The sequence below is a fragment of the Trematomus bernacchii genome, unplaced genomic scaffold (assembly GCF_902827165.1).
Source record: "Trematomus bernacchii unplaced genomic scaffold, fTreBer1.1, whole genome shotgun sequence".
NCBI classification, from domain to species: domain Eukaryota; kingdom Metazoa; phylum Chordata; class Actinopteri; order Perciformes; family Nototheniidae; genus Trematomus; species Trematomus bernacchii.
In genome coordinates this window covers 17,520,796-17,537,739 of record NW_022988043.1, presented here as the reverse complement: position 1 = coordinate 17,537,739, position 16,944 = coordinate 17,520,796, and the positions used below count along the sequence as shown (strand labels likewise).

Genomic DNA, 16,944 nt, shown 5'->3' with positions numbered 1-16,944 from the left:
CTATTTTGAGTAAAACAAAAAATAAAGCATTGTAAGTTGTTGGGGTTTAGTTACCGTTTTTGTTTTAGGAATAAAACCCTTTTTTACAGTGTGTTTTCAGTTTGTGAAAGACACAGAAACCAAGATGGTAAAATTAAGGCCTAAAAAATGCAACCCGGTATCACGGCAAGACGTGAACATGTGACGATCTACCATGCTGGGAGACGTGAATATGTCACGGTTTCGTCCCTTCAAACGTGACAGTTACACGGTATTGTTAACATGGCCCAACCAGTGGAGAAATACCCGGAAGTGCCAAGCAAATGGTCTACCGCGCCTATTGGTCGGTTTTTATTGTCAAAATGAGATGTTTTTAATTTATTTTGTAATCGTCACACTTGATTTCGCCGATTTTCTTGTTGCCCTAGCTGGTCGACACCTCTTTTAGCAGAAACAAAGGCTACATTAATGTATTAAATCGATGTTAATCCATGTGTGTGGATCATAGACTGGTGTGGATGTGGAATTAACGGACGTGACGTTGTGCGATTGCGTTGCCAGGCAACGCAATTTACAAACTCTTCAACTACAACCCTAATTATATTTTAAAACATTTTAGAAGGCCTCACGAAATACTTTAATGTAAATTAAAATGTAAATGTGAAGGGATGTGTGTAATGTGGTGATTGACATTATTCACCCACGGATCTATGGGTTGGGGGTATTGTTCCGCACGGACATTTTAGTTAACCGGACTTACTGTTGATGTGAAATCCAAATTTTTTTTTAAAATAAAATAATACTTTATTCCGAGTTTGCTTGCTTTTCTGTTTGGAGGTCATCACATAACGGCATTGTAATACACGGTTCGGCTGCATTAAATATTACATATCTGCCGTAGTTCTGTATTTATAGAGCCCTGATGAGAAGACTTCTGGACAAACAGGAAGCACTGCCGCCAAAACTGAAAACGTGACGTGAATCATAAATATATCAGCAATTAAACAACATCTTACATTTCTTTTCACACAATACGTCTCCTTGCAGTATCAATACTAATTCGGCTGACTTTTATATTTGATCCAATTGGTAGATAGGCTGTATTTACACCATAACGGTGCACAGCTGATAGAAAGGCACATCTAGTGGCTAAAGCACGTTATTGAATTTTATTATTTTATTATTTTTCACAAAAATGAAACCATCAATAGCAGAAACAGAATTAACTGTAAACCACCCAAAAAAAAAGATCATAAGTGGTTTTGTTTTATATATATTTTAAGGATAATAATAGCAATGTAACACTGTCTATGACACTTACTGTATAACCAACACACTCTCACTCCCAACGCGTCCAGGAGCGACGCTTGGTCAGAATTCCGTGGCGTCCAGTTGTGACGCGCCGAGTTTCCATCAGCGTCATAAACGGATGCAAAGAGCTTTCAACTGATTGCAATGTATTCCCATCGGCGTCGGTATTTGACGCTTAGGGAAGCACGGCATTCGTTTGTGTCGGCAGCTGTTAAAGGCAATGTGAGCGTCCATTCCCATTGGATAACGGAGAATTGTACACCCGGAAGTAAGTATTCTCCTTACTGTCGATTGATTTGACAGTGATATCTCCATTACTCATCCACTCAAAAACACCAGATTACCTTTGTTAATTAAACGACATTGATAGGTTTAAATTGAGTACAATGCTTTTGTGTTTTTCCCCTACAATTCTGAGACAACTTGTTTTCTCTGAAATGTGGAGCGCCAAAGAGACTACACTACCCACAATCCCCAGCTATTGTTGTGACGACTTTTGAGTTTTGGATGGCCGAAGACACTACACTACCCACAATCCCCAGCTATTGTTGTTACGACTTCTGTCCGCTTTGCGATTACATTACCCACAATCCTCAGGTACCGTCGTAAAGACGGCATACCTTTGCACTTTACGTGACCAAACCTGGATGAGAGAGTCGCAGTTCTTCAGAATCAAGGTAAGAGCATGGGTAACACATAGTTATAGGAAATAAACTTAGCCACGAATAATAATAATAATAATAATAATAATCTAATCGGCGCCAATGTTGCTTCTGGCACCTTTCTGAGGGGTATAGTAACTAAATAATATAGGGTATTACCTAAATATAACAAATGAACTCGCCTGAGCTAGCTTGCTAGCTAGCTAGCTAGAACACGCACTGCAATTTCTCCATAGAATTTTGGAAAATAGCTCGAAATAAGGTCTGTGGTTGACACACATTTAAGAGACGGATCACGTTTTGTTCAGCCGGATAATCTCCACTCTACTAGGGTATTACCTAAATATAACAAATGAACTCGCCTGAGCTAGCTAGCTAGCTCAGAGACGGATCACGTTTTGTTCAGCCGGATAATCTCCACATGTCTACTCTGCTTTTATAATTTTCGAATCGTAAATCTATTAATAATACTTTGTATACATGTGTTTTTAGTATTAATAGTAATAATACTTTTATAATTTTTGTACAAATTACTTATTTAAATGACTGGTGGCAGTGATTTTGCTGTGCGATGGTGTGAAAATACCTTTAATGACAACAGTAGTAAGCATTAATTGGTTATTAGCCAAGTAGAAAATTGTAAACAACAACAATTACACTGGCATTGTTATTTTATTTTTGAGTTTCTAAATTATGTTGTTTTCTCTCAACAGATCCTGCAATTTGTTCTCCAAAAAACAACCCTTTGTTTTTCCAAACTCCAAACAACCCAAAGGCACTTTTAAGAGCCAAGTCTGTCTTGTTAAACTGTCCTTGCTGTGTTGTACTTGATAGTCTCTTCCTATCTCTCTATTTATTTCTCTGTCTAACTCTGTTGTCAGTCTTTCTTCTGTGTCTCTGTCTGTGTCTCTTCACTATAATGAGTGATTCTGATCTTGAGGATCTCCTGAGAAGCGCAGATGAGCTGGTTGAGCAGAAAGAGTTAAGGGATGACCTACGGAGTGCTGATGATTTGCTTTGTACTGCTACTGCTGCTGTTGTTGCTGCTTCCACTTGGAAGCGGCAACAACAGCAGCAGTAGCAGCAGCAGCAACAGTGCCAGCAGTGTCAATGATGTGCTGGAAGAAGAGAGACAGTGAGGGAAACTTGATCTTTGCAAGACCACGTTCAACCCGGAATGTCTCAAATCAGGGTCAGTATAAGATATATATTTCTAGGCACTTGAGTATATGAAATGAATGAAAACATAACTCTTGGTAAGGGAAAAGTAGTACAATTTAATGGTATAAAATAAATGTTTTTTCTGATACAGCTGGCTGCAGTCGTAACACTGATCCCCCCGTTGCTGCTCCTGACTGTGATCTGATCTTTGCTCCAGTTATCGCTCCAGAGACTGTTGGTATGTACTTCATTTGGTCTGGTTAGCCCGAAACACATATTCATACTTGTATCTTTATGTGATACGTACTTCATTTCTAAACTTCATAATTTGCTAGAATTAAAAACACAGTAGTTACAGCTTTCAAAACCACTCCATCCAGTATGTTTTAAAGAAAACTAATCATTGTGCTTTGGACTTTATTGTACCGTTTTAACAGAGGGGTTTCTACGAGATCTCCAGCAGTCTCTGAGCGATACTACAGGAGATGAGGTGGTAGCACAAACCCCAAGTGCTTCTCTGCTGGCATCGACCAACTGGAGCACTCGAAAAAGTTTTTTTTCAGAGAGCTGGAGGGCAGCGAGACCACATCTAGTTAACACCGTAGTGGCCCAAGCAAATGTGGGAACACACATTTGCCAACAGTGTTGGGGCAAAACGTCTGTTGTCCGGTGCCGGGATTGCCGACCACATCCCTTCTTCTGTGCTGACTGTGATGTCAGCATGCACTCCAGACACCCCCTCCACAACAGAGATGCTACTACTGCAGGTTACTTCCAGCCATTGGCCCCAACAACACATGTACTAAATATGGCCCTTTGCTCCTGTGGTAAGTTCTGGTTTGTGAATGTACATTTTCTTGCTGGACTTGTTGAGAATTTCATTTTGAAAATGTGAGCTTCCCAGCAGTGTGCTTAAGTCTCTTTTTAATGTTCTGATGTAAAGTTAAATCCTAAATATGTCACATAACAATGTAGTATTTTTCAAAAGAGACAAATTATTTTTAATTCCCATTTGAATTTTTTTCCAGTGCGGTTTGTACCTGTGGAGATCCCGGACAAAATCTGTGGTTGTGCATCAGAGTCATTGAGCCTCAAGCCAGGAAAGACTGTGACTGTGATCACAATGAATGGTAAGAATGGGAAGAATGTTTGTCTTGTTTCTTAAGATAGATGTTATTGAAGTTTCTTCTTGATAATATCCAACCCTTCTCAAAGACATGTGGGATAGCTTGTCTATTAAACCTTAACATGGGTATTGAGTAAAGAATACCAAATGTATTAAAAACACCTTGTCTGTTTTTCAAGGACGACATGAGCTAAGCATGCCAGAGTTGGCTTGTGAAGCATGCGCTGCGACATGGACGACTGGGGTTGACGACCTTCTTCGGAGTGACTACTGGCCAGCTACCCTTCACTTCGCCACCATTTATGCCACAGATGTTTTCTTCTCATTTGAAGAAATGAAAATGGCTGCACCTGGACTATCCTTTCAGGCATTTAAGGATGCTCGATCAGCGAACGTTGCGCTTCGGCCGTGTGAGTATTGAAGTTACTTGTCCTTTTTGATCTATTTGTATTGTACAAATTGTAAGCTGTGTCCTTATAATTTATAATTTATTTTTGACATTATCTGTTGATGTCCTTATTTTGTTATAGACTGGGAAGATCTCAACTGACAGCTTCATCAAAAGTTTCTTTGAGTGGGAGGCTGTGCGTTATGAGGTCGACATCATGTGCAAGGAGGAGCCCTTCACCTGTCCTGCGTGTAGCCCTGATATGCTTGCAGTTTCCGTGGATGGAAACCGCAAGCATTACCGTTTCAAGAATGCAGCTAGGTACTATAGAAAATATATAATGTCACAGTATTTGAACAAATAACGAAACAAAAGTATCTTGATGTGAACCAATCAACCTTATAATCTGAGATGTCATACATTGCTCCTTTGATTTATTTAGATCTGAGGAACAGGCCATCTTTGACGGTGTCTTTATAGCCAGGGATGAAGACGTCTCAAGATTTGTGGACTATATACACACCACAACCAAACATGTAATATTGCAGACTCTAATTATGTATAATATAATATCCTAATGAAGGGTTTGGTTAGGTTAGTCTTTGCACCATTTTCATCAATACATTTTTATATATTAGGTCTCCGGAAGAGGTGTTTGTGGAGGACAGTGGTCGGCAGCCAGAGAGACCTCCCAAAAATCAGCCGGCAAGCTGGATGAGGAGGGACTAGAGCTTGCCGTCTGTCGACATGGAGTGCTCCTCTGTGCTCTCAATATGTACAGGGGAGAAATCTTTGCTTATCCCTCTTAGGTGCCTTACAAACAATGGACGTCCACTCTCGGGAGCGTCGGAGTGGTGCGGTCACCCTAAGTGACAGACCTAAAGTATCCGGGATTCAGGCATCTTCCCTGGCTTGTACATTTTTGGTGATGCGCCCTGGAGGTATCAGACTATTTTAAACAACTTTTCCCCGCTTTTCAAACACTTATTCCGAGGTTTTAGCCAGTCATTTTGCACGAAATCATTTAACATTGACGGTCTCCTGAAAAAGCACATATTCTGTGCATTTTCAGGAGAGCGTCTATGTTAAATGATTTCGTGCAAAATGACTGTCTAAAACTCTCTTCCAGACATTTAAAAATACTTTCCCCGACCATTTAAACATTATTTCTGGCTTGTAAAGTGCAGTTATGCGCCCTGGAGATATTGCACTATTTACAAAATGTAGCACTCTGTTTATTTCACACCTCCAGGAGAGACCAGGGGGAAATCACCTCTCTCTGCCCCCTCACAGAGCCCCAAGGACGGACTAATTACCTCCAGCATGTCCCCATAACAGTGGGACTCTGTTTCTTTCACAGCTCCAGCAGAGACCAGGGGAAAATCACCTCTCTCTGCCCCCTCACAGAGCCCCAAGGACGGACTAATTACCTCCAGCATGGGCCCCTAACAGTGGGACTCTGCACCTCCAGCAGAGACCAGGGGGAAATCACCTCTTTTTGCCCGCTCACAGAGCACCGAAGGACGGACTAGAGACCTCCAGCACCAGTCCCTAACAGGGGGACTCTGTTTATTTCACACCTCCAGGGCGGAGACCGGGAAAATCACCTCTCTCTGCCCGCTCACAGAGCCCCAAGGACGGACTAATTACCTCCAGCATGGGCCCCTAACAGTGGGACTCTGCACCTCCAGCAGAGACCAGGGGGAAATCACCTCTCTCTGCCCCCTCACAGAGCCCCAAGGACGGACTAATTACCTCCAGCATGTCCCCATAACAGTGGGACTCTGTTTCTTTCACAGCTCCAGCAGAGACCAGGGGAAAATCACCTCTCTCTGCCCCCTCACAGAGCCCCAAGGACGGACTAATTACCTCCAGCATGTCCCCATAACAGTGGGACTCTGTTTCTTTCACAGCTCCAGCAGAGACCAGGGGAAAATCACCTCTCTCTGCCCCCTCACAGAGCCCCAAGGACGGACTAATTACCTCCAGCATGTCCCCATAACAGTGGGACTCTGTTTCTTTCACAGCTCCAGCAGAGACCAGGGGGAAATCACCTCTCTCTGCCCGCTCACAGAGCCCCAAGGACGGACTAATTACCTCCAGCATGGGCCCCTAACAGTGGGACTCTGCACCTCCAGCAGAGACCAGGGGGAAATCACCTCTTTTTGCCCGCTCACAGAGCACCGAAGGACGGACTAGAGACCTCCAGCACCAGTCCCTAACAGGGGGACTCTGTTTATTTCACACCTCCAGGGCGGAGACCGGGAAAATCACCTCTCATTGCCCGCTCACAGAGCCCCGAAGGACGGACTAATTACCTCCAGCATGGGCCCCTAACAGTGGGACTCTGCACCTCCAGCAGAGACCAGGGGGAAATCACCTCTTTTTGCCCGCTCACAGAGCCCCAAGGACGGACTAATTACCTCCAGCATGGGCCCCTAACAGTGGGACCTCCATAACCTTGCACACCCTGAGTCCCCGGGCCCCCACAGTTAAGCACTCCCCCACGGACTAAACACAGGTATTCACACCCACCAGAACCTCGTGCCCCTGGTGACCTTACAAGGGGGTGGTTTTATGGTGCTTCTGTGTCCGCCCATCAGCATCCATATTGGGCCTTCTTCACGGCATCACCCCCCCTTCTGTGGAGGGTATTCTCGTGCCCCTGGTGACCTTACAAGGGGGTGGTTTTATGGTGCTTCTGTGTCCGCCCATCAGCATCCATATTCGGCCTTCTTCACGGCATCACCCCCCCTTCTGGGCTGGAGGGTATTCTCGTGCCCCTGGTGACCTTACAAGGGGGTGGTTTTATGGTGCTTCTGTGTCCGCCCATCAGCATCCATATTCGGCTTTCTTCACGGCATCACCCCCCCTTCTGGGCTGGAGGTTCAAACACTTTAACTTTTGTTCACCCTCCTCTGGCTTACACCTCCTCCGCCAACACTTGAGCGCTCATCACAGGGTTCAGCACCAAGGAGAGTGCCTCCCCGGTGCTGATGGAAAGTGGCACTTTTTCTGCCCCTGGTAACCATCAAGGTTATTGTTTTTTTTTTTTTTTTTATTTTATTTGAACAAAAAACACAGTTGACAGTACAGAGAGGCTAAAACATAAACTATTTACACGTACTACTGCTACTATAACAGTACTACTAAATTTCTTAACCTACGTTTTAAAGTGCAGTTATGCGCCCTGGAGGTGTTGCACTATTAACAAAATGTATGCCCAGGATTCTGGCACCTTTCCTGGCTTGTAAAGTGCAGTTATGCGCCCTGGAGATATTGTACTATTTACAAAATGTATACACAGGATTATAATAATAATTATATACACGGTATACATATTCACAATGTTTAGCGGGATTCAGGGGACCAAATTAGGCGTCTAATTCTTACGGTGCACCAGGGCAAACAGGTTGAGTCCACGGCCCCTGCCCCATCATCAGGAGTGTCAACCAGCCCCGGTCCCGACTTCATTGGCCTCTTTCCCTCCCGCTTCCGCTTCCGCTGCTGCTGCCGCTCCAATGACCCATCAGGTGAAGATGATAGAGCTGTACTGTTATAGCAGCCCTCTTCGGAGGTCTCCCCATCTGACAGCGGTAGACATCCTTCTGATGATGATGCAGCTGCTGCCGCATCTGATGACGCCCTGAACATGGAGCGGATTCTCAATGCCTCCTTTATACCTGGCGCATTCGCGTAGAACCGGTCCGCCGTGGTTACGTCGTGACACATAAACCTGGCGAGAATCGACCGGCTTTCTGGATCTTGGTGATGCTTGATATTGTCAGCCAGGGCAGTGCGCAGGATTGTGAAGGTGACGGCTGTTTCTAGCCCAGCATCAGCCCATGCCCTCTTCAAGTGAGCGTTCAGGTTCTTGGAGGCCCGATTCCCCCTTGTGAAAAGGAAGAATTCATTCTGAGGACCCAGCAATGCCTCTTTAATCCCCATCCACCGCATGACCCAGCTAAACTCCTCTACTGTAAGCGCCAGCTGTGCTTCGCCATATGTCTTGGCCGTCTTGTGATCCTGCACATGGATGATGTAGCCCTCAGCAGTTCCCCTTATGGCTGCCTCTAAGACCTCACTGTTTTTCATGTTTGCGTACACGCCCGTACGGTGGCCATACAGGAGGCTCCAATGGAGGGTGAGATAGCCATAGAGAAGCTTCTGGGTGGTTGAGGTCGGCGTGCCGGCCATCAGGTCGAGGAGCTCCGGGATGCGCTTCTCAGCGGCCGCCATGGCGGCGAGAAGCTCCGCCTGGCTCGGCAGACGATCCAGTTTGTTCCTCTTCACCTTAAACTGATGTAGAGTGACTGCCTTATTCAAGTGTTTCATGTTGGCTTTCACCTCTCTCATTATGTGGGTCATATCAGACTGGGTGAGCTTGCACCCCCGGGGCTTTGACTCAGACATGTACCCCATGAACTGGTGCACATTCTTCAGGAAGAACTCTGATGTTGTGACTGCCCGGCCCGGCTTTACAATATACTCGCTCCAGCCACGGATCATCTTCATGTTTCTTAGGAACAGCCAGTCTGACAGGCGGTTAACACCATGGGCCATGTATACTATGAAGTTCTTTATCCGGCTGATCTTCGACACAACATTGTCTTTCTGTTTTACTGTCGGAGCGACACCCAAACAGTGATCCAAGTATGTCTGAAGGTACGCCTCCATGCTTCTAGGCAACGTGATTTCACGCATGGTATTCCCCCGTCCACACCCAGTGGACCAGTAATTTGAGGGAGAGGGCAAGTCATTAGCCAGCTTAGAGGCACGGGTCTTCCGGCATACAGGGGTCTCGCTACCGGAGGCTACTGCAAACATGACAGTTTCCACCGGGGTCTTCACAGGGGTCTCGCTACCGGAGGCTACTGCAAACATGACAGTTTCCACCGGGGTCTTCACAGGGGTCTCGCTACCGGAGGCTACTGCAAACATGACAGTTTCCACCGGGGTCTTCACAGGGGTCTCGCTACCGGAGGCTACTGCAAACATGACAGTTTCCACCGGGGTCTTCACAGGGGTCTCGCTACCGGAGGCTACTGCAAACATGACAGTCTTCACCGGGGTCTTCACAGGGGTCTCGCTACCTGGAGGCTACTGCAAACATGACAGTCTTCACCGGGGTCTTCACAGGGGTCTCGCTACTGGAGGCTACTGCAAACATGACAGTCTTCACCGGGCTCTTCTCAGGGGTCTCGCTACCGGAGGAAACTGGTAATATGACAGTCTTCACTGGGCTCTTCACAGGGTTCTTGACCGGTCTCTTTCCACCGGAGGCTACTGCAAGCATGACAGTCTTCATTGGGCTCTTCACAGGGTTCTTGACCGGTCTCTTCCCACCGGAGGCTACTGCAAGCATGACAGTCTTCACCGGGCTCCTCACAGGGGTCTCGCTACCGGAGGTTACTGGGGACTGCATGACAGTCTTCACCGGGCTCTTCACAGGGGTATTGCTGCCTGAGGCTACTGTGTTTATGCCGGAGGTATTTGGGATTGCCAGGCCCTTAAATCGTATACATTCGTCCTCTTCCTCAAGAACAGCAGCACTCTGCTTCCTGGGTTTTAGCTCCTTTTTCAGCCTGGAGCGCAGGGTCTTCACCTCATCATTGAGGGCATCCTTCTGAGCCCTCAATGCCACATTTTCCAGCATCACCTGCCTGCAGTCCTCGTTGTCACACTCGGTATGTGGGGAGAAGGGTGGAGGGTGCCCGGGGTATTCCTCCTCATTGTCTATATCCAATGATGTAGCCATTCCAATGATGGGGTTAGTCTCACGGAGGTCATGGAGCAACTGCAGTGCCACACTATGCTTCAGCCTTGCCATGACCTGATGTGCCTTATGTCGGGACAACTCAGGGTGGTCATGTTTTACATGACGGTCCAGTCTCTTCCCAGCGTACGAACACCCAGCGATGGGACAGGGTTTGGTCCGAACATTTATCCTTCCACTGGCTATTTTCAGGAGGATTCCCCTCTCCTCCAAGTTCCGCACTGCATGCTTGTGCTTAAGGTGTTTGTTCAATGCCAGATAGAAGAGTCTGCACACCGGGCATTCAGATGACATCCTTCCTGAAACACACATAATGATTTTGATCAAAATTATGTTATAGTTCTCCGTTTATATGCGTTAGCGTGAGCGGTGGTTGCGACACTGGGTCCGATGCATCAATTCATGGTGCATGGACGAAGGGAAGTATTGGGTTACCACCGGGTCAGATGGTCCCACTTCCGCACCAACGCGGGGCTGGTGATGGCAACATTGGGTCCGATGCATCAATACATGGTGCCCCGACCATGAGAGGGTTTGGGGTACCCCGGAACCAGGCACCACCCCAGCAGGAAACGGGTTGTATGGTCAAAGGAGGAAAGAGTGATAGAACCGGGGTAAAGCAAAGAAAGTGTCCGACAATAGTGACTTGTGAGGCGGCCAGAGAGTCTGTCATATCTCGGTCCTATCCTCCAGGCAACGCTGTGGCCAAAACTGGGCTAAAAACTAAAAAAACTAAAAAATATTTCATCCAGGGAAATTTGGGTGAAAATGAAAAAAAAGTACCCCAAAATAGTCCTTCATTAGCCAGCAGCAGTCCCCTGTCGACTCATGTGACATTCCTCCAGGGTTACATAGAACCAGGGTGTGGGCTCCGAGCCATCTCCGAGACATCTCTAGTCCGTGTTGATAATGGGGGAAATGTACCCCAAAATAGTCCTTCATTAGCCAGCAGCAGTCCCCTGTCGACTCATGTGACATTCCTCCAGGGTTACATAGAACCAGGGTGTGGGCTCCGAGCCATCTCCGAGACATCTCTAGTCCGTGTTGATAATGGGGGAAATGTACCCCAAAATAGTCCTTCATTAGCCAGCAGCAGTCCCCTGTCGACTCATGTGACATTCCTCCAGGGTTACATAGAACCAGGGTGTGGGCTCCGAGCCATCTCCGAGACATCTCTAGTCCGTGTTGATAATGGGGGAAATGTACCCCAAAATAGTCCTTCATTAGCCAGCAGCAGTCCCCTGTCGACTCATGTGACATTCCTCCAGGGTTACATAGAACCAGGGTGTGGGCTCCAAGCCATCTCCGAGACATCTCTAGTCCGTGTTGATAATGGGGGAAATGTACCCCAAAATAGTCCTTCATTAGCCAGCAGCAGTCCCCTGTCGACTCATGTGACATTCCTCCAGGGTTACATAGAACCAGGGTGTGGGCTCCGAGCCATCTCCGAGACATCTCTAGTCCGTGTTGATAATGGGGGAAATGTACCCCAAAATAGTGCATCATGACTCAGCAATCATCACACTCAACTTTGGTGAGAACCGGGCAAAGGGGTCAAAATCCGTCAATGTGGGGGGTGAAACGGCTGTACGCGAGCCCTGGGGGGGGCACCCGGGACCGGGCAGTGCCCCCGGCAGAAGGAACCGGGTCAAACGGGCCAAAACAGGAAAAAAAATAAAAATAAAAAGAACCAGGCAAAAGGGGGGAAAATGGGAAAAAAGTGTCCGAAAATAGTGCCTCATGACCCCGCAGGAGTCCCCCGCGGACTCCCCTGACATTCCTCCATGGTCGAAATCATCCAACTCAACTTTGGTGAGAACCGGGAAAAGGGGTCAAAATGTAAAAATTGTACCCCAAAATAGTGCCTCATGACCCCGCAGGAGTCCCCCGCGGACTCCCCTGACATTCCTCCATGGTCGAAATCATCCAACTCAACTTTGGTGATAACCGGGCAAAGGGGTCAAAATGTAAAAATTATACCCCAAAATAGTGCCTCAAAATCGGGTAGAGTCACCTGGAAAGTGCCCTCGCATTCCTCCATGGCTCAAAATGTCGAACTTAAACTATTTGGAGAACCAGAGAAATGTAAAAAATACGCCCCAAAATAGTGTCTCAAAATCGGGTAGAGTCACCTGCAAAGTGCCCTCGCATTCCTCCATGGCTCAAAATGTCGAACTTAAACTATTTGGAGAACCAGAGAAATGTAAAAAATACGTCCCAAAATAGTGTCTCATAATCGGGTAGAGTCACCTGCAAAGTGCCCTCGCATTCCTCCATGTCAAACTTTAAGTATTGAGAGAACCAGGCTGGGGGGTCCTTGCGCCACAAAATTAGGCCCACTCAAAGTGCTTGGTGAGCGGATACATTCTTCCATGATTTGCAACAGCCGTTATTTTTCTGAGTGCACCCAAAAACTGGGTTTCCGATTTCGTGCAGACGGTAGTTTGAAAAGTATGGATGAATCTTTTTAACAGAGAAGTGGAAATGAAGCCCAGGGACTTTTTCCCCTTCTCCGTTGTACCAACCATCGGAGAAGGGGAAAAATCGGCCTGAAGCGCCAATAGTCTGGCCCCTTCTCCCGTTGGCACTCTGTCATTTTTTTGACAATTTTTCAAAACTTCATTTTTGATTATTTTAAGTTATAATTAAGCGTTTTCTTCAATTTTTTTTGCTTTCCACGGGTGGGGGCGCCTGGCAGGCCGCCTATGAGCACCCAAATTCGGCCTGGATCATCCAGGATTTGTGGGCTAAGCTCCATAAACTGACTAAATCACCCAGAGAGGTCACCTTTCTAGCCCAAATATATATAATACAAATACATTTAAATAGTAAAAGGTGCACTTGTGCTCTGCATTACCCGGAATTTTATTTTCATAGCCCCATGATAGTGATTAAAAATCATTTTCATGGGAAAAAGTGTTAAAACGCCTGATTAAATTATATGCAGGACCCCAGTGAGCTCCAGACTATGTGCATTGTGTTGGGGAACCATATAAATGATAGAATAAATGCATTTAAATGCAAAAATAATGATTTTAAATCATTTTAGGGGGACAATTGTGGAGAGGAGCCTGAAAATGACTCTGCAGCAGGCTGCCTATGAGCACCCAAATTCGGCCTTCTTCACGGAACCACGACCCCTTCTGTGGAGGGTATTCTCGTGCCCCTGGTGAGCACACAATGACCCAGGAAAGAGTCTTCAAAACACAGGTAAAACTGTGTTAAACAGTGGGGTAACATGTTTGAAATGACAGCACACTGCTGCTTGTTGGCAGCCTGACTCACTTGACTTGTCTCACACACACCCAGGGGGGGAGAAAGAGGACACATTGACCCAGGAAAGAGTCTTCAAAACACAGGTAAAACTGTGTTAAACAGTGGGGTAACATGTTTGAAATGACAGCACACTGCTGCTTGTTGGCAGCCTGACTCACTTGACTTGTCTCACACACACCCAGGGGGGGAGAAAGAGGACACATTGGAGCACAGAATGACCCAGGAAAGAGTCTTCAAAACACAGGTAAAACTGTGTTAAACAGTGGGGTAACATGTTTGAAATGACAGCACACTGCTGCTTGTTGGCAGCCTGACTCACTTGACTTGTCTCACACACACCCAGGGGGGGAGAAAGAGGACACATTGACCCAGGAAAGAGTCTTCAAAACACAGGTAAAACTGTGTTAAACAGTGGGGTAACATGTTTGAAATGACAGCACACTGCTGCTTGTTGGCAGCCTGACTCACTTGACTTGTCTCACACACACCCAGGGGGGGAGAAAGAGGACACATTGACCCAGGAAAGAGTCTTCAAAACACAGGTAAAACTGTGTTAAACAGTGGGGTAACATGTTTGAAATGACAGCACACTGCTGCTGGTTGGCAGGCTGACTCACTTGACTTGTCTCACACACACCCAGGGGGGGGAGAAAGAGGACACATTGACCCAGGAAAGAGTCTTCAAAACACAGGTAAAACTGTGTTAAACAGTGGGGTAACATGTTTGAAATGACAGCACACTGCTGCTTGTTGGCAGGTAAACATTGTTTAATTGTTTAAGTGTTTTTAAATGTATGGAACAGTGTTTTGTCTCTTTCAAAACTCTCCCGTCATTGGCCGGATACATGGGGACGATTTTATATTCACTATGACCGTTACTATTCCAGTGAGACGAAGTACGTCCGGTGACAGGAGTGATCCCATGTTAATTTTGTCCAAAAACCAGAGCATTCCCTTATCCCCTGTACCTACAGAAAAAGCTGGCCAGTAGTATGTTCTTTTGCATGGATGTGACCTGCAAATATTGGCCCTACCTCCAGAGAATCACAAAAAGCTGTCCAGAGCTCCAGCATCTTCTCGACATGAAGCCCTTTCTCTCAGTGTTTCATGCCAAAGTGCATGACTTCAAATGTGAAGTAAGGAATTGTTACCATGTGACACAATCACTTTATGTAAAAACCTCCTTGTGAATAGTGACAAGTTGTAACGAGTCGTACTTTTGAATATATTTTAAACAGGTGAAATGGAGTGGGGCATATCAAGAGGGGGCTGGACTAACCCTAGGGGAGGAGGTGGAACAGGTCAATGCCTTCCTCTCTCGGATAGCAGTGACCACAAAACACATGTCAAAAGCAGGTGAGTTACGATAGAACCTTTACTGTCAGTTTTCAAAAAATGTTCAGAAAGGCACAGATTACACTAACAAATTACACCAACAACAGAAACTCATAAAAGCTCATTGACGGTTATGACCATAGAACACCATTTAGGATGGCAATATAGTATAAACCCCAGTTACAGTATAAGAAGTAAGAGGAATAGTAATAATGTGATATTCTCTTTTGCAGGACGTACAGACATGCTGACGCTGATGGCCATGCGCTGGAATCAGCAAAAAGTCAGCAACTTGGCCACCTCACTGTCCCGCAGATATCTGAAGGTAATAACATAGTTTTAGAAGAATTATTTGTGGCTGCAGCCTAAATGTAGATTTCTGTATTTATTTGTCTTTAATTGTTTGACGTTTGTAGACCACAAAAGCTCTGGAAAAGCAATTGCAGAACCTGGAGTCCATGAAGGCTGAGTTGGCAGTGACTGAAAAGCAGCTGGAAGACTGGATCAGAGATGTGAATGAGTGGGCAGAAAGTGAGGACAATCTTAATGACGTTTTTCAACTTTTTTGTAGTCATGATTTATCAATTTATTTTAAATCTTCAGAATTAGTGATAACCCTCTATTGACATTTGCATTACTTATTTTTCATGAAGCATATGTAATAAAATAATATTAAAACATTTGATCAAATGTCACTGTTATTGTGAATTACTGTGCTTAATACACCTATTTCCTCTAAAAAGCAACAACAAACAACCCAAGGGATGCTGCTGCCTTGGCCAGCAAGATCGAAATGCTGACAGTAAGTGTCAAGAGACGTTCGCAGCGTCTCTACAAAGACACAGACAGCAACAAAGGTCGTTCCCGGATCCGCCGCAAGATCAGGGATGAGAAAGGGGTCCTGACAGCCACAGTTGAGAAATACAACTCAATGGGTCCAAGCACAGAAGCGCTGTGCCTCGAAGCCATTCTGTCTGTGGAGAAAGCTTGGCCATGGCAGCTACCAAACAGTGGTAAGTACACCAGTCTGCTGAATGCTCACAGCAAATGTGGAAAACCTTCATGTCTGATATATAAATCTATTTAAGACTTCATAGATTCTTTGAATGTTGATCTTTCATACACATTCATTCATGTTTTCTCATAAATGCTTTCCAGACTCTTTCGACCTCAGGACAAAGAGAAGAGCATTCGACCTTGTCATGGCAGTGAAGAGACTACAGGAGGAGAAGAAGATTCTCGTCACAGAAATGAACCAACACTGGAAGGTCCTTTCAACCCGCAGTGATTCCCTGAAAAAGATGTCCTGCCTGCAAAGTACAGTATATATTACATTTTTACTTTGCATGACTTTACACATCAGTGATAGGTGATGAAGTAACTCATATTGTCTTTATCTTATACATTTAAGATTCACCATTGGGCCTGAGCGAAGACGGGATGAAAGGTCTCCAGAGCATGTTTAGGAAAAAGCAGCACGACATCGGAGAAATGAAGACTCATGCTAGACAATGCTATCTGCAGCTTTTGACTGGAGCAGAGACCATCAGCTTCTTGCAAAGTCTTTCAGATGAGTCTTCTGACTGCGACTCTGACAGCTCTGATGACACACGGTGAAGCCCCCTCCAGACTACCTTCTATTTAACATCTACATGCTCCCCCTCTGTGAAATACTCCGCCAACATGGTCTCAACTTCCACTCCTATGCCGACGACACCCAACTCTACATCAGTACCAATCCATCATCCCAGCTGTCACTAGTCAACTGCCTCCGCAACATCCAAACCTGGATGTCAACAAACCTACTGAAATTCAACAAAAACAAAACAGAGCTCATGGTTGTGGCCCCAAAAACACTGCTCCGGGAGGTTGGAGATCTGCTCCTCACCGTCGATGGCTGCTCCATCCAGCCTGGGCGTCACTCTGGACT

The 16,944-nt window shown here is 45.9% G+C and overlaps 1 protein-coding gene across 1 annotated transcript; it reads left to right on the top strand.

The window, feature by feature from the left end:
* The first annotated feature begins 1,770 nt into the window (after positions 1-1,770).
* Positions 1,771-16,631, top strand: LOC117472600. Its single transcript, XM_034117897.1, has 16 exons — positions 1,771-1,967; positions 2,666-3,144; positions 3,265-3,351; positions 3,551-3,940; positions 4,142-4,243; positions 4,419-4,649; positions 4,770-4,948; positions 5,070-5,163; positions 5,266-5,429; positions 14,641-14,815; positions 14,918-15,035; positions 15,248-15,339; positions 15,431-15,545; positions 15,758-16,027; positions 16,173-16,331; positions 16,426-16,631. The coding sequence occupies exons 6-16, from the start codon at positions 4,617-4,619 to the stop codon at positions 16,629-16,631; spliced, it is 1,605 nt and encodes a 534-aa protein (XP_033973788.1). The 5' UTR covers positions 1,771-1,967; positions 2,666-3,144; positions 3,265-3,351; positions 3,551-3,940; positions 4,142-4,243; positions 4,419-4,616.
* Positions 16,632-16,944: the final 313 nt, after the last annotated feature.

Excerpts from the sequence above, each read along its gene's own strand:
- LOC117472600 (XM_034117897.1), top strand. The coding sequence starts at position 4,617 with ATGCTCGATCAGCGAACGTTGCGCTTCGGCCGT. Across the intron at positions 15,036-15,247 it reads AAAACACATGTCAAAAGCAG|GACGTACAGACATGCTGACG; the intron begins GTGAGTTACGAT and ends TCTCTTTTGCAG. Across the intron at positions 16,332-16,425 it reads AAAGATGTCCTGCCTGCAAA|ATTCACCATTGGGCCTGAGC; the intron begins GTACAGTATATA and ends TATACATTTAAG.